The sequence below is a fragment of the Gobius niger genome (genome assembly GCF_951799975.1).
Source record: "Gobius niger genome assembly, chromosome: 17".
NCBI classification, from domain to species: Eukaryota; Metazoa; Chordata; class Actinopteri; order Gobiiformes; family Gobiidae; genus Gobius; species Gobius niger.
In genome coordinates this window covers 25,369,138-25,386,013 of record NC_136868.1, presented here as the reverse complement: position 1 = coordinate 25,386,013, position 16,876 = coordinate 25,369,138, and the positions used below count along the sequence as shown (strand labels likewise).

Sequence of the window (16,876 nt, the reverse complement as noted above, 5' to 3'; positions counted from 1 at the left end):
AATAGTAGACGGCAAGCACTTCTTTTCAGTCGTTTTTGAACAGCTTGGAAGCAAACATTATAGAGCGTTTGAATAGACTCCTTAATGTAACAGTCAAGTCTAAACAGTCTACAGGAAGCCAGGTAGCTATAGTGATGCTAACAGAGTTTATAAGAAGAGTATGTAGCCTGCACACACACTGTTTGAATGGCACTATGGAAATAAAGGCATGGCTGCATTAGGTTTTCTCCCAACTGGTTTCACGCAGAGGAGCATGGGCTCTTTGGGCGTTCTCGTAGTGTTGGCTGAAGAACTGGCGCTATCGATAAACTCCCTCCATTTAAAGACAATATCTAGCCTAGAAAAAGGCGTCTAAAACTCTCGCACATTGACAAAAAAAACGATTTGAACTCGCACCGTCAACCACGCAGGCAATTCCCCAAGTCCATTATCGACAGTTAGCATACCTCTGATGCCACCAACAAGGATTTACCCATAATCCTTTGCCTTTATGCCCCGCTGCTTCTCCTTTGCCTCGGGCCACTACCCTCTGGTGGCGCCGCGCTTTTCCCCTCGCTCCCTCTTTCACCCTAAAACAACCTCCGAACGCCGCTTTTTTTTTCGGAGGCAGTTTCCCCTCGGCTATATTTAGCTTTCGACTAGCAATGTCACGGGGGGGCAAACGCAATCGCTTGGATGTTATACCCTTCGCAAAACAACCACTCCGTTTGATTTTCAAGACTCCGGGAAGCTTTGTAAAGTTAAAAAAAAAGAAGAAGGAAGAAGTCCTTGTTCAGTGCTGCGTAACCTTGAAAACTTCAGAAATATTTACAACATAATAAATAAAAACAATGGATTAGAAATTTTCTTACAAAGACACCTATTTACAAAGTGCATTCACAGCCCAATGCGGTTAGTCGGAACATGTTTTTAGAGCAGCCTTTGAGAACTACAGCACCAAGAGGCAAGAAAGAAGAGGGAAAATGCAGTAGTAGTAGTAGTAGCTATGAATCCCTAGTGATCGTATCTATGTTAGCCAAGAGGAGACAGAGGGAAAGAGCGGCATTGCAAGATGTCATCCCTGCTCCTTAAATTGGAGAATTGGGTACTTCCAGTTCTCACTGCTCGTGTGCGATACCGGCCTCATGATGCAGGCGATCGGGTGGTAAGGGGATGGGGGGGGCGGACCAGAGAAAAAAGGAGGGGGGCATGGGGCGGCCCCTACGGATAGCCATCGTCCTCCAGACTGAGAGCCACGCGCTGCAAACACCAGATAAAGACATGGTTACACAGCAGGCAACCATAACAGAGAGAAGTAAGAGAGGAGGGAAGTAATGTGGGTTTGTGTTTAGATTCACATTGTTCAGCGCTATCTAATGTGTAAGCTATGTATGTAAATAGGGTTTTAGCGGACGCAGCAAAGGTAGGCCCAGCATCTTAAATCTGTATTTGGATGGAAGGCCTTTTTCTTTTATACTGGTTTGATGACCGTCTTGTTTTGACGTCTTTCTCTGTAGAATATACCAAAATCAAAATTATCTGGCTACAAGGAAAAGCATTAAATATAAAAATGTGTGTTTGTCTCCCTATTGCAACAATTTTTAAATGTGTTGCTCTATTAAAGCAGTACTAAGTAACTCTTCCCCCTAGAGGCCATAAGCGCAACTGCAGGTGTAGTAGCAAGTTACAATTTTTTAACTTATTAATTGTCTTGGAGAGTAAATACTACGCTGACAGGAAAGGCGAAGGGAGAGAGGGTTACTATGCATCCAATTATACAATGGAAATACTTTTTTCCACTCAAACTTGGCTGTAAATACTGTTTAAAGTGACGTTAGCCTGCAGTTAGCTTTGACCGTTAGCATGTTAGCTTCTTCTTCGTGATTCCATTAGTGTGTATTGCTTTCTCCGCACCGGTGGCAGTGAAGTTGCAAACATGGTTTTCTGGCCAGAGACACCAGGGGGAGATGAAAGACCCTCCAATCATCCCATTAACACTTGTATTACCCCCACAGGGACTACGGAGAGGATTTATTAAGGTAAACACGTTGCTTAGTACTGCTTTAAGATAATCCACTAACAGTAAAATCTAGAGTAAATGTAACCCAAACGTTTTTGACATGTGTTGCCCGCATTCAATTTGAACCAGGCTGTTGTCAAAAAGCCAATGTTTGCATGTTAACCTCACATCCTTTACTGTATATTGACTTTCTTTAGAATTTGCGATTTACAGCCTTCTTACTGTAAGCCACTTCGCGCACCTTTGTCTCTCCTTTCTGCCTGTGACCTTCCTCCTGTCCTATTTCCTTGTTGTTTCTCCCTACCTTTGCGAGGAACGCACACTTGCCTTGGGCTTAAAAAAAAAAAAAAAAAAAGAGAAGAAAAGAAAAGAAAAGAAAAGAAAAATGTCTGGCCTGCCTTATGCCATCCTGATTTTCCTTGGCTGTCTTGAGTTACCGCCGTGCGCTGGGATTTGCGTATGGGGGAAATGACAGCAGAAAGAGGCTGCACAAACCGCAAATTAAAGGAATGGCAAAAACGATCAGAGACGACAGCGTTGGGGTGCTCTCCGAGTGGGGGTCCACCGGGGGGGGGCTTACGACTTCAACCTTGAATCTCGATATCAAACGTGCACCTGTTTTTATGTGCGTGTGTGGGTGAGTGTGCCTCTTCTGTCACGGCGCCAGTGATACCCAGGATTCCTTGCCTTATTTCCCCCCCCCCCTCTCCCTCTAGAGCAACACAAAGAAATCTGTGTTACTATGCCAACTGATCAAAGCGCCAGGCTTCCCATCCCACACCCCACCACCACCACCGAAACCCTCTCTTTTCTCACCGTCTTTTTGGCTATTACCTATCCACCACTTGCTCTTCTGCTAAAAAAAAAAGAATAAAATCCACTGAAACAAATGCCGTTAGCATCCCAATGATAACTCAATTTGGTGCATTGGATTTAAATCATTACCGCCACTGTTGCCTTGGCTCCGAAGTCGCGTCCGCGCTGCCAAATTCTCCGAGCACCTCCTCATCATTCAAGCTAATCCCCCCCACAAGTGTGCTTAAAGGCAGGGAGCGGGAGCGCATTGTACTCTTGACTGTCCTTGGTTACAATCAGCGCTGCAATTTCATATATCATGTCGAATCTTCCCCCCGCCCCGCCTAAAAAAAAAATACAACTAGGGCACACAGGGGCAATGTTATCACGTTACCGCCCACTCCAGAAATCCAATTTTGTGCCGTGTTGCAATACTCTGCATGGCTTTCAATATGAGGGAATATAAAGGTAATGCTCTCAACGCTATGAGGATTGTGGATGGGCTTTGGAAGGCGCGGGGCGTTAGATGAGGGCTGGGAATTTTGCGGATTTGATTTCTTTTTGAGTTGCACGGATACATTTAACGTTATTAGCCTGTGTTTCTGACAAAGCTTGTTCTTTAGTGAAGTAGAAAGTCATGCTGCTTCCTTTCAACATTTATTACACATATTTTTTCAAAGCGTGCCACTGCTGTTACTACTTGCAATAAAAGTCATGACTGGGATTATTATTTAGTTTGCATAATTACAGTGGGAGGAAAATGTATGTGAACGCTTTGGAATTTCTCACATTTCTGCCTAAATTGGTCATGAAGTGTGGTCAGATCTTCATCAAAATCATAACAATGAATAAACAGTGTCTGCTTAAACTAATACCACCCAAACAATTACATTTTATCATATTTTTACTGACCTAACATGTAAACGTTCACAGGACAGGGAGGAAAAAGTAAGTGAACCCAGGAATCTCGCTGAACAGTTTTGTAAAGAGGAATGGTCCAAGATTCATTCTGATCGTTGTGAGCGTCTAATCTGCAACTGCAGAAAAGCAGTTATTGAGCTATTGAATTCACAAGTTTGTCAATATATTTTGCAGAAAGACCTGAGACGTTCACAACAGTGTGGAATAAGTAAGTGAACCCTTGTCTTAAACAGCTGGCTGATCCTTCTTTTGCAGCAATAACTGCTTTTCTGTCGTTGCAAATTAGATCAAGATGAATCTTCGACCATTCCTCTTTACTAAACTGCTGCAGTTCAGTTCAGATTCAGGCGATGTACTTACTTATTCCATGCTCTCCTGTGAATGTTTACATGTTTTGGCCAATAAAAATATGATAAAATGTAAATGTTTGGGTGGTATTAGTTTAAGCAGACACTGTTTCCACACATACTTCCACATTTTATGAACAATTTAGGCAGAAATGTGAGAAATTCCGAACAGTGTACTTTGTTTTTTCCCCCCCACTGTACTATGTTGAAATTTGATGCTGAAAATTCAAATTCTTCTATTTAAACCCTGAAAATTCTGCTCTCTGGCTTATATAAAGGCCGCTCCTTTCTGTATTATCGCAATGAATGTTCAAATGCAGCACAACTATGACTGAGAGCCATATAGATCTGCAGTTCGTGTATAGGGTGGAATACTTCATAAGATCGGAAAACCTTCTCGACCCACTGCATGATACAAAGAGTCAACCAACAAGCAACAAACATGCGTAAATGGGCACCTTTCTTTACACGGTGGGATTCTATCTGTGTGAGAGTGACTTGTTTTCTCACAGCCAAAGCTTTGAAGACAACTCTAAATGTTCACTTTTTCCCCACTGTATTAGCACACTGCTTTGTTTTTTTAATTACCGTCTTTGCACAGCGGCTTCTGACAACTCGGCGCTTACCACTTGTGGCCATTGTTTTTTTTCCACAAAGTTGTTTATGAAAAATGAGACTTTTCTCAAAATAACAAAGAGATAACACATGGAATTGGTGGAAGTGTGGGTATGCCGTCCTACTGAGTGGAGATATGTCAACATGATGTCGTGTGGTATGGCTGGTGTGTCCGCTGCAGGCTATGTGCACGTCTAGTATTTTTTCTCGTCCCGCTCGAGTCACAACCTCAGTCACTTCTTGGACAGCATAGGCGCCCCTGAGTACCAGTGAGAGTTGTTGTCTGTGACGCCGCCCCCTAGCGGCAGGGCTATGAAGGGCTGACTGTGGCCGCCACTCACGGGGGGGTAGACGTGCCCGATGGACTCGCTCTGCCGCCCGATGTGGATCTCGTCGTCGTCGTCCTCGGTGGTCTTGCGGTACACCGGGTTGTCGAAGTTCATGCTCTTGGTGTTCTTGCGCCGCCAGTTCCGCCACACCAGGTAGCCGCCCGAGCAGAGGAGTCCGATGACCACTGTGGCAAGGATAGGCACTGCATGTGGTTCACGCACACACAAACACACACAGGAGAGAACAACAGCACACGGCGGGAGCGTTAACACAGCCCAGGGGACACGGAGCGGCCATTTAAAAGCACTGGTGCACGGTCTTTCACTCCGACAGCCAAAGTGAAGGCTCAGTATTTTCACCGCACAAAAGATGAATATCTAAATGACTCAAATTCTGAATATTAATCCAAATTGAAGGTTTTTACCATGTTTCTGAAGCGTCATTACATTGCTTCTTATTTCAAGTTGACTTATCTGCAAATGGAATAAAAAAACCTTTGACTTGTCCTGGCAGTTACGGTGTATATTCTTATTTAAAGCGAGATTACCTTAGAGCCAATCAGAAATGTCATGAAACAAAGCTATATAATGAAGCTCAAATGAGTAAAAACATCTAAACTAGACTCGAAACACGATTAATGTTCTGAATTCAAGTCATTCAAACCCGTGCTTGATAGTGTTTTTTTCCTTTTTTCTTTTACAATTAGCCTCACGGTTAGGGTGTCGTAGTGTGACTTACTGAAACAAAAGCTGAACGCCCACGCAAAACATTGGAGGGAACATTAGGCGGATAAGAGAAGTTTTCAAGCACAAGAGTATGCAAATAAGAGGTGCTTGTACTGTGTTGGCGGAAAATTTCACAAATGAGCAGGGGCGTTAATATAAACAAGAAGCAAGGTTTTACAAAAACATAAAACGTCATAGTTTATTCATAAGACTTGGGCGAGTTAAAGTTTCAAACTGAGACGTTATGTGATTGTGAATACAGTAAAGCATTTACGTTCTCTGGGAGGCATGGCTACATTGGAGCATTCACTTTCATTTTTTTTCATTTTTATCTACACTTTCAGCAAAACTATCCCAGAGGCTGACCAGCTACTTTGCGCCAAAATCGAGGGAAAATAATGAACCTTCATTTTGCTTTTGTAACCCTTGTTTGTCTCATCTTCCATTCAGAACATTACAAACAAATCAGACGCAAACACAAGAGTGCACAGATTGCCAACAAACACACCAAATAAAGGACAAAGGGGATAAATGGCCCAAATTTATATATATCCATAACCATAATGCTAACGTTAGCTTCATGCTATGCTAACGCTAGCTTTGAGAGCATTTTTTTCCACTTCTACTGGAAAATCTGATGAGTCAAAACACCCACAAGGACCCGATTTTGACTTATTTTCCAGTCCGTACTTAATTTAGATTTTTACAAATATAACCATAATCCTAATGTTAGCTTCATGCTATGCTAACGCTAGCTTTGAGAGCGTTTTTTTCCACTTCTACTGGAAAATCTGATGAGTCAAAACACCCACAAGGACCCGATTTTGACTTGTTTTCCAGTCCATTCTTAATTTAGATTTTTACAAATACAACCATAATGCTAATGCTAGCTTCATGCTATGCTAACGCTAGCTTTGAGAGTGTTTTTTTCCATTTCTACTGGAAAATCTGATGAGTCAAAACACCCACATGGACCTGATTTGGACTTGTTTTCCAGTCTGTTCTTAATTTACAGTCTCTGGGTGCCGTCTGTATCTATATATCGAAATGTGAACTTGCAAAAAAACTAAAGTTGATACCGATGTTGGCATGCAGTAGAAGAAAGTTGCAGATCAAACTTTTATATGAATAATACATTTTGTACTTGAGACGGCCATAAATAATTGTACTTATATTCACATTATCGGTATGTTTTGGCCAGGGTGTCAGGGAGGGACCGGGGACGAGACAGTGAGGCGAATTGGCTTATTCCAGATAAGCTCTGCCTCTCCCCTCTCATTAGCATATCACCATGGTAACCTTGATGCCCTGTAGGAAGCGCATGTCCAGATAGCATTGGCCAGAGTCAGAGGTGTGTCAGGAAACGTAAGCTAAAATGTGAGCTCACGTGTGTCCTGCCTCACGCATCGCCCCGCTGTCAATGCGGCCGGCCTAATAATTCTAATTGCCCTTTTGTCGGCGAGCCCCTCGAGATCTCTGTGAAATCGGCCTGGAAACCCCTCAAACTCTCTTTGTTCTTGCGGCTTAAAAAAAAAAGAAAGAAGAAAAAAAAAAAAGGAAAAGAAAGAAAAACATCCGCTTTTTCTTCTCATTTAGAAATTTTCAGTGCAATTAGGGAAGGCTTGCTTTGGCTTAAACGCTGCTAATAGGAGGCCCGGGTCCCCTGGTGGCAGCGCGCTTGTGGGGGTGGTGCAGATTTAGTGAGGGGGAAGAGCCCGTAATCCAGCCCTTGAAGACTTCCAGCAACAATGTTAACAAAGCTGCTAAAATGAATGAGATTGGTGGCAGTCATATGCGGAGATTATAGCGCAGTGGCTAACATTCTCTCGGGGAGGTCTAATGGACGGATGTCTTATTTTGCCTCCGATAAAAGACAGTTAAGAGTGGCGTTGCTATGAGCTCCCATAACTCATAAATGACAGTCCTCAATTAGTAATGACAGACAGTACACATATATGAAACCGCTGTAAGGTCATCTGCAAATTCAGCTCATTTCTGTGTCGGCGCCAGCAATAAAGTAATGATATATATGCATTAAATTGGAATTCAGATTTTAATCTAAGCTAATGAATATATTAGCTTTGGTTGATTGGAAAAAAAAAAAGAGTCTGGAGCCGTGGGATCCTCCTGGCTATGATATTGCTCACATCATTTAGGGACTTGTGTGTGAACTGGTGCCCGTGGTGAGAATAAATCGTATTTTGTCAGTTTATATAATATATTGCTTTTCTTTTCGTCGCTGCAATATTTTGCTTGCGGAACATCCATGTTACAAGAGAAGAAATATAACGCTATAACACACATGCAGTAGACAAGGACTGTTACATCAAAGCAGAAAATGTTATTATTCGAGCGATTTTCTGGATTTGGGCTCCAGTTGGTCCTCACGCTGGGGCCGGGTAAAATTACACTAATATCTTTTTTCCCCCCTAACTCTGTGATTAAACGCAGACACTTTACTCCACCCACCCACCCCTCCAAATCACTCAGCCAATCGCAGAGAAGAGAGAACAGTCAGAAGAAGATAGATTTAGGTGCCGCTAAAATACAAACAGAAATTGTTGCATAAATCCAAATTGTGACGCAGGCCCTAAGAAAAGAAAGCCCACCCCTACTTCAATTATCATTTGACATGATTTGACTTCTCAAGAAAGGCATTACCTCATAATGTATAGGCTTTTTGTTGGATATTTTTTTCTATTCTATCGACATTCACTGCGTAAATGGGTCAGACTGATTAATCCGGGGCATTAAAGTGAGTGGGGACATGAGATTAATATTCCAGCAGTTGGTCAGAAGTGATGACACATCGTGACTGGATTCCCCCATTTGTCCTAATCTCTCTCATAATGAAACATCTCATTATCCAAAGGCCTGGCTATTGCCTGGATTACTCATCTGACTGGCCCGATATAGACTCAGCGCTGCAGGTCAGAAAACTGTTGGCAAGTTATAAACACACACAGACACAGCTCTGCAATGTTTAGTCCAAATCTCTAAAAGACTCATTTGTTTAGTCCACTAATAGAATACTGTGGTACTGCGGAGAGTACTGTGGTAGATTAAAGTTTACTGGGAGGAGACGGAGTGTAGTAAGTAAAACATTTCACCTTTTGGATACATCTTGTTAGTTGTATGTAATGAGTGTGACCGTGTGACTTGCTCATTAGACATGATATTACATAACTCATTAAATTACACTTTTATTTAATGAGGCAAGTCCCACTGAGATTTCATTTACTGGGAGGCTCTGCTTCCACAGGAGAGTTACTGTATCATAATATGATTGGAATATTTGATTGAACAATATTGTACGGAATTTCAAATGCATTGTTGTACCAATGTATATGTGCCCCGTCGTGGAATCCAGGGACACAAGTCGACTGACTCCGTTTCCCACAAATCGAGAAAGAAGAGCATTTTTTGAAAATTGGTGATTTTTGACTTTTTTGTAGAATCTTTTAGATGAGATCACGAAGAAGCCTCACCATGTTTTATATAACAGTATTGGTATGTTTGAAAGCGTGAATTCTCAGGTTGAAAAAAGAAATAGCGTTCGCCATGGGGGCGTGTCATTGTGTGTGTGTGGCTTCATTATTATGCAACGCTTAACGCTTTTCTGTGTGAAACCAGTAACATTTTCTAGGCTAACTTTTCCAGTGCGCCTGATGATGCCCTGTAAGCAGGCACAATAGTAAATCAGTTTGCGGAGCAGAAGGCCCGCAAAGGTTACTTCAGACTTTGGAGATCACACTTTCATAGTCTGTGTCCAACTCAAAATGCCCCAAAACCGAGTTGTGTTCCTTGTGATGGCTCACATATGTAAGACGGTCCCGAGTTTAAAACCTGGAGCAGGTGGAGTTTATATGTTCTCCATGTGTCTGGGTGGGTTTTGTCCAGGCGCTCCAATAAAATATGTACAGTGGGCTAAAACCTCAAATAAGTTAATCATGACTAAGCCTAGGCAAAGATTTGGAGCTGGGCCACTTCAGGTCACCCAGAGGCACTGGTGAAAGCATGGGTCTAATGCATAGACTGTAAAAAATAATGGACGTCTTATGCTCACTCCTCCCCGTTTACCATAATGACCGCGGTTGTGGGGGAATTCATGGCGGATTTACAGACTCCCCCTCCCCATGTTCCTAAAAAGGACATACGGGCGGGATTTTCACTGTAGACTCGGCCCTTGCATGACGTGTAGCTCGCGCTGCTCCAATGCTAACAGCATTGGAGCCTCATTAAGTACGAGATTTCAAAAATTCTTCTTACGAAAACCAGCCTGGTTCATATATTGTGATTAACCCAGCGTTATCTCAGGAGGAATATCTAGCCTAGTGTATTGTTGAAAAAATTGAAACCAGGCGTTAAAGTTGTTTTTAAGGTGTCTAAACTGCTTTTCAATGGGGGCCTAGTGGCGATATGGAGGTACTACAGCAATGGCGGCCCCCAGTGTCGTGGTCATAAAGCAGGGCAGCCAGCGGCCATTGGTCTAATGCTGAGGATCAATATCCCTGTGGGGACAGAGGTGGGTAGAGTAGTTGCCAATGTAGTATTTACTCAAGTAACACTTTTTAAAATGTTCTTTAAATGTATTTGGTAAAGATACAGAGTAGCTGTTGGAGCATTAAAGGCTTAAAATGTTTTAGTGTTGAGGTAATCCAACATCCAATACACAAACTAACGCAAACAATCTGATAATTCCAATTATAGACACTAAATAAAGTAAAACACAAATAGAAGTAAAAAGTAGTATGACTTGCTCATTAGACATGATATTACATAACTAATTAATTTAAACTTTTATTTAATGAGGCAAGTCCCACTGAGATCTCATTTAAAGTCCGCTGTGATAATAGTATGACAGTGGTTCCCAACCTTTATTGTCTCACTTACCCCTTACATTGTTCATGGTACCCTCTACCACGAGGATCATGCCAATACTTTTACAAACTTTTAGTAGAGCGTTTGTTCAAAATGAAGCTCTCAAATACAAACCTTTTACTGAAAAACATAATTAAAATGAACTTTCCTTTGAAAATACTAATCAGCTTTCTTTTTATATTTCCAGTTCAAGTACCCCCACTAAGAGATCAAGTCCCTGTACCCCTGGTTGGGAAACACTGGTGTATTAAAGTACAATGTCTTGATAAAGTTACTCAAGAACAAGCGCATGAATACTACCCTTCTCTACACTAAAATGTGTCCCGCAAAAAAAAAGTACAAATTGGCATTAGTAAAATGATTAGTAGGAAGCAAGAGAGACACATGAATATTATTGGTAAATTTAGTGCACCTATACTGTATTTCCAGCCACTCACTGCTGCACACGCACACATCACAGTCTCACGCCGCATGCACAGGAGAAGCAGACACAGGATGGAGGGCACGGAGGGTAGAAGCGCACAGCACCAGGCTCCAGTACTCACCGATAGGAATGACGATCCCCAGAACAGCCACGGTGATGTTGTTCCCTATGAGGTAGTGATCACCGGCAGCTGCACCAACGCACCGAGAAAAAGAGAGAGAGAAAAAAAAGTTTACACTCCAAACACGCTCCCCATTGATCTGCCAGAAGGAAAAAAAAAAAAAAGAAAAAAGTTTACTACAACAGAGGAAGCACCCTGCTGGAAAACGGAAAACATTAGCATAATATAAAGACAGCACAAACCCATCTGTCCGACCGAGTGTGAATGAAATACAGAGGCATTATTCCCAGTGTCAAAAACAGAATGAGATGTTTTAATGCAAAAGACCCGTTCGCTGCGCAATGCATCACAAAGTGTCATCGATTGCAAAAAAAAAACAAAAAAAAAAACGGTACCGAGTGTTGTACCTCTGGAAACAGTAAAGCTGTTCAGGAGTAAAGAAGAAATGATTTTACACTTTGCATATTGTGATCTGAAAGCCAGCAACATTTGTACACTTTATCAATCAGAAGTCTTTGTTTAACTTGGCACACTGTCACTGAGCAGATGCAGGTAGAGGAGCCACAAATATTTCCTCAAGTAAGAGTGCAAGTAAAAGGTAGCAATCCAAATAGTCTGTAAGCATAAATGTTTTATATAATATAAATAATTGAGTAATTGAATATTCATTTATCTAATATATCTAAAGTCCCTCCTCGTGCTGATCAGAAAAGGATTTTATTAATTTATATTTCAAAACAAACAAAGGTGACATGTGGCATTTGAAAAGCAGTTTGACAGCGGTTTGAAAAATCTGTGAATAGTTTATTATATACCTTTAATATTTCAATCATTTTTTTCTTATCCCTGCGCCATAGCTTTGACCAATGGGATTGTTAAGTGAGTATTTCATCACTCTACTTACGGGTCTAATGGAACTTTAGTCCTATTCACTATGATGGGATTTAGCTGAATGGGATTTAGCTGATTTTAATCTCCTATAGAGCTCTGTACAGGGTTCTTTTTAAACATCACACAGAAATGTACATTTACTCTGAATTTTCTTTAGTGATGCTTTTCTATATTATCCATACATACATATATATTATTCTAAGTAGGTGTAAACAGGTTTTGGCCTTGTATCTGTTGTTATTTCAGCAGAAGATTCAGATAATGTTGTGTTTTTTGCTGTGTTTATCTACAGAACTCTTAACCCCTAGTATAGTAGTGTGCAGTCTCTCCCCTCATTGCTGTGCTCAGGGACAAAGGAACACGCCGCTCTCCTTTCACTTGACTTCTCAATAAAACTAAGTGATGGAAAGAGCAAAACAACAGTTTCTTGATCGTTTTTGAGTGAAACCTTGTGATCAAATTAAACTACAGACTTTGGGCCCGATCTTGTGCATCAAAACGGAGACGATAGCGTGACATTTTGCGCTCAGTAGGAGCACTTTGTGATCTTGCCACTCCAGACTTAGCGCATTTAAGTGGGTGGAGACACAGATTTTCCTCCAACAAGGCCGAAGTAACACATTTTTAGGGACAGTGCAGGATTTTAGAAGCAGTTGTGGTGAACAGGTCTGGGCTCATTCTACACATTAGGATAGTATTGGAACATGTAGGGGGAGGAAAATACTTAATTTTAATATTTTTAAACTCCGTATAGTCCCTTTAAGAAAGAATGCAAGCCAGCGCAATGTGAACGAGGAAGTGAATGTCAGCCGTGTTTCCATCAGTGCAGTCGCCTCCTCTTGTGACGCCCCCTCACAGGTGGCGGAGGTGAATGGCACATATAGCGCCGCCACTCGGAAAATAATTCGCCAAGAGCCTGCGCCGCCCCGTGCACCACCACAAGATCTGGCCCTTTGTGTGTTTCTGTGTGAATGCGCCACACATAGCCTAAATAAGCTCTATAAACAGACAGCAGCTCAATTGCAACCCGAAAATGTGAATATGAAATGAAATGACATGCCCACATCAGTGTTGAGCTTTTGTGAAGGTTTGCACACAGAGAAGACGTGTCCCTGACGCCCATCACAGTGGGAGTAGCAGGACTTCAAACATTCACGCATCATCGCATTTGGCTCAAAAACGCTAGTATGAACTCTGCCCAGCCGCTCGAGTTACTATGCCACTAATTATAGAGACAAGTGAGGAGACTTCGTACATCGATTGGCGATGGGTGCGTATAGGATGAAGGCTGAAAGCAAAGTCTAATAAAGAAGTTTCGTCCGGACAGGGTCTTTCTCATGCAAATAAGCCTGTAGAAGGGTCGAACTATTGTAATTTACACCATCAAATCTCCCAGGATTTGATGGTGTGCCACAATTGAAATCGTCAGATAGGAAAAGGTGGAATTGGTGGGAACTGTCCCTGCCAGGCCAAAGTTGGTGGGGACATGTCCACACCAGACCTTAAGGAAGCTACGCCCATGCGTAAGGGGGTAATACAAGTGTTACTGGGATGACAAGTTTGGGTGACAAAAAATATCTCCATTGTGTCATTGAGTTGTGGCACAATGTACAATATCCCTCTCTCCCTTTGTCCTTTCTGTCAGCGTAGTATTTACTCTCATGGACAATTAATGAGTAAAAAAGAAAACGCAACATGCTACTACACCTGCAGTGGAGCTTATGGCCTCTAGGGGCAGGCCCTATACCTGAGTTTTTTCATTTTAAACAATGAAAGAGGAAACCACTAAATTAAAATGTTGGTTGAGGTACAAGCTCATCCCTAATGTTCCTATCAAATTTGTAGCATCCAAATTCTTCACAGGGACATGTTTATAGGCACATTTCACAACTTGCGGGTTCACTTTTCAGGGTCACTTTCACAAAAATGCTACAAAACTTACCTGCAAATTCATGAAACTGGTACAAATGCTTTACAAATAGATAGACAGGTAACTTTATTGGAAATTCCGTTTCACACGTACCCAACAATTTAGTGCAATGTAAAACTAAGTCGGGGTTCGCAGAGTTCGCCGCAAACGTCGGTCCCCATCTTTATCCCATCCATGATTATAATTAGAGCTACAGTGAGTTTACAATACACTAAAAGAGGAAAAAGCAAATTGCATTCCATAACTATGAAAAAATCAGGTATAGTTCCTTTAACAGTTTGTAGCCGTAAGTAGCTTGGTTGTGGGTGATGTCACACTTAAAAGACGTATAAGACGAGCTTTCCTGTGAAGCAGTCTGTCACATCCAATCAGAAGCTTCATTGTTTACTTTTGAAATTTCTGTCTCTCTCTCCTCATTTTGAAAAACTAAGAGTAAAAGAGAAAAAAAGTGCATCATTAAGCATCACTTTTGACACATCTAGCCTTAAAGGGACTATAAGGAGTTTAAAAATGTTAAAATTAAGTATTTTCCTCCCCCTACATGTTCCAGCCATGTCCTAATGTGTAGAATGAGCTAAGACCTGTTCACCACAACTGCCTCTAAAATCCTGTACAGTCACTCAAAAATGTGTCACTTCGGCCCGAACTGCCGTCATGCACGAGCTTAATATAGAAGGTGCAGTTACACATATGGCCTGAGGTGGCAGTAGTGAGTATAAAATGGCGAACTTGCTTCCAGCCCCTTTAAATATTTCGAAATTAGACATAAAAAGTGTTACAAAACCGAGCTACAACTATTGTAATAATTGAATACCGCATTCATTGTGCTGTCAACAACAACCCCTACTTCTACCATCATTTATGCTAGTCCTTCCACAGTAAAAAAAAAAGAGAAGAAAGATCCTGGCATTGCGGAGAGGCCACATAGGAAGCACTTTCCCTGCAAAGCTACTGTTGACAGCATTAGCACCGACATGGGAAGCTAGTTGACATTACTAAAAGCATCCCCGTTCACTAGCTCTGCACCAGATGTTGTTGTCTCCCATCTCGATGTCGGCCTCACCGCTGGCATCTGTGTACAGGCACACGCCGAACAGCTGAGGAGGCAGAGCTGACAGAGTGCACTCAGTTGAAAATGATAACAGGCGCCCTGTGGCTCTGGAGATGCGTCCGTGCTCATGCCCCATTTTCAGGTTCTGCCCCCTCAACACCACCTCTCCCACTTTCGATCCCCCCCCCCCTCTCATCTGGAGCGCTGTGGCTGGAGAGCTGCCTGACAACCCTTCAGAGCCAGAAAACATGCACTGGCATCAGGGTGAGACTTAAGCAGGGGCGGGCTTGAAATGAAGGAGGCAGGAAGGAGCTATGGAAATATCTTTTTCTGAACTTTTAGATAAGAAATGGCTCTCCGCCTGAACCCCGAATTAGTTCCGGCGTGGAAGAGGACTACAAAAAGACTTCATTAAGATAGCAAGGCAGAGGAATTAAGTGTCTTACTACAAAATAATCTGCCCCGTCGCAAAAAGAAGGTATGCACTTGTATCGCTTTCATTCTACACAGAAAGGCTCGACATTTCAGCCAGTGCCAAAACAAATAATAGCAATGTAGAAGTGACGCTCACTGAAGCTGTGACATCACCTGCATACCCTCTGTATTACAAGTATTAATTAAATATAAAACCATACTCTAAGTCATACACTTAAAATATTGAAAACCTGTTAAAGGGCATTAAGAGCTTATATGACACAAACACAACTTTTTTTGAGCTCTAAACCATGTTATAATTAATTAATAATAATTAATAATCACAATTAATCGCAGCAATATAATCTCCAAGTATTAATTACATTAATTATTAATACTTGTCTGGCATAAAACACTCAAATTTAAAGCATTTGATCACGTTTCTTTTAACACATATTCACAGTTTAATAATTCTATGGGAAAAGTCCAACAGCTTGTAATGGGGATCTCCAACCAGCAGCTCTCACTCAACATCAATCACATTTTAGAGACATTTTCTGCTGAACATTTTGAACAGAATCTGAAACTTTTAGGTATATAAAGTTGAGTTTAAAAGGACTATACGGAGTTTAAAAATGTTAAAACAAAATATTCCCACCCCCCTACACATTTCAGCCATCTCTTACTGTGTAGAATGAGCCCAGACCTATTCACCACAACTGCCTCTAAAATCCTGCACCGTCACTCAGAGACTGCAGTTACGCGTAAGACCTGAGGTGGCAGTAGTGAGTATAAAATGACCAACTTGCATCTAGCCCCATTAAAGGGACTATACAGAGTTTAAAAACAGTAAAATTATCTAATTTCCTCCCCTTAAATGTGCCAACAATGTCCTAAGGTGTAGAATGAGCCCAGACCTGTTCACCACAACTGCCTCTAAAATCTGCACTGTCGCTCAAAAAGGTGTCACTTCGGGTCTGAATTGCCGTCATGCACGAGCTTAATATAGAAGGTGCAGTTACACGTATGACCTGAGGTGGCAGTAGTGAGTATAAAATGGTTAACTTGCATCTAGCCCCTTTAAGGACATAAAGCATAATTAATTAGACCATCCTTTTATATGCTGGTAAACCACACCCACTTCTTTTGTGGGCGACAGAAGGTGGGTCTGGAACAAGCGTCTGATTGGCGGCTGAGGCCGAACCAATCACGACCGACACAGAGAACTGACAAGGTTGCGTCACTTGCTGTGCCGCTATTTTGTAGTTCAAGTCCGCTAATTGCTGATTGGTTTATTTCACTGACAATCTGTGCATGTTAGGCCCGCCCGTTCAAGCTGATTGCTCCGTGACCAGACTAACTTCCCTGCATTGAATGGACAGGGAATAGTATGACAGAGCCAGGCAAAAGGAGCTCTCTGTCGATTTTGTGA

At 41.9% G+C, this 16,876-nt stretch overlaps 1 protein-coding gene across 3 annotated transcripts in view; it reads right to left on the bottom strand.

The window, feature by feature from the left end:
• Nucleotides 1–300: 300 nt before the first annotated feature.
• The window catches only part of lrp8 (low density lipoprotein receptor-related protein 8, apolipoprotein e receptor), a 229,001-nt gene continuing 212,425 nt past the window's right edge, over nt 301–16,876 (bottom strand). The window contains exons 17-19 of one of the 3 annotated variants that reach the window (XM_079575575.1): nt 11,159–11,227; nt 5,019–5,209; nt 301–1,239 (exon numbers count right to left, since the gene is read on the bottom strand). In XM_079575575.1, the coding sequence (XP_079431701.1) occupies nt 1,201–1,239; nt 5,019–5,209; nt 11,159–11,227 (299 nt within the window). In that variant the 3' untranslated portion in view covers nt 301–1,200. Of the gene's footprint in view, nt 1,240–4,700; nt 5,210–11,158; nt 11,228–16,876 lie in introns of those variants that run through there. The other 2 variants (XM_079575573.1, XM_079575574.1) reach the window with 2 other exon arrangements.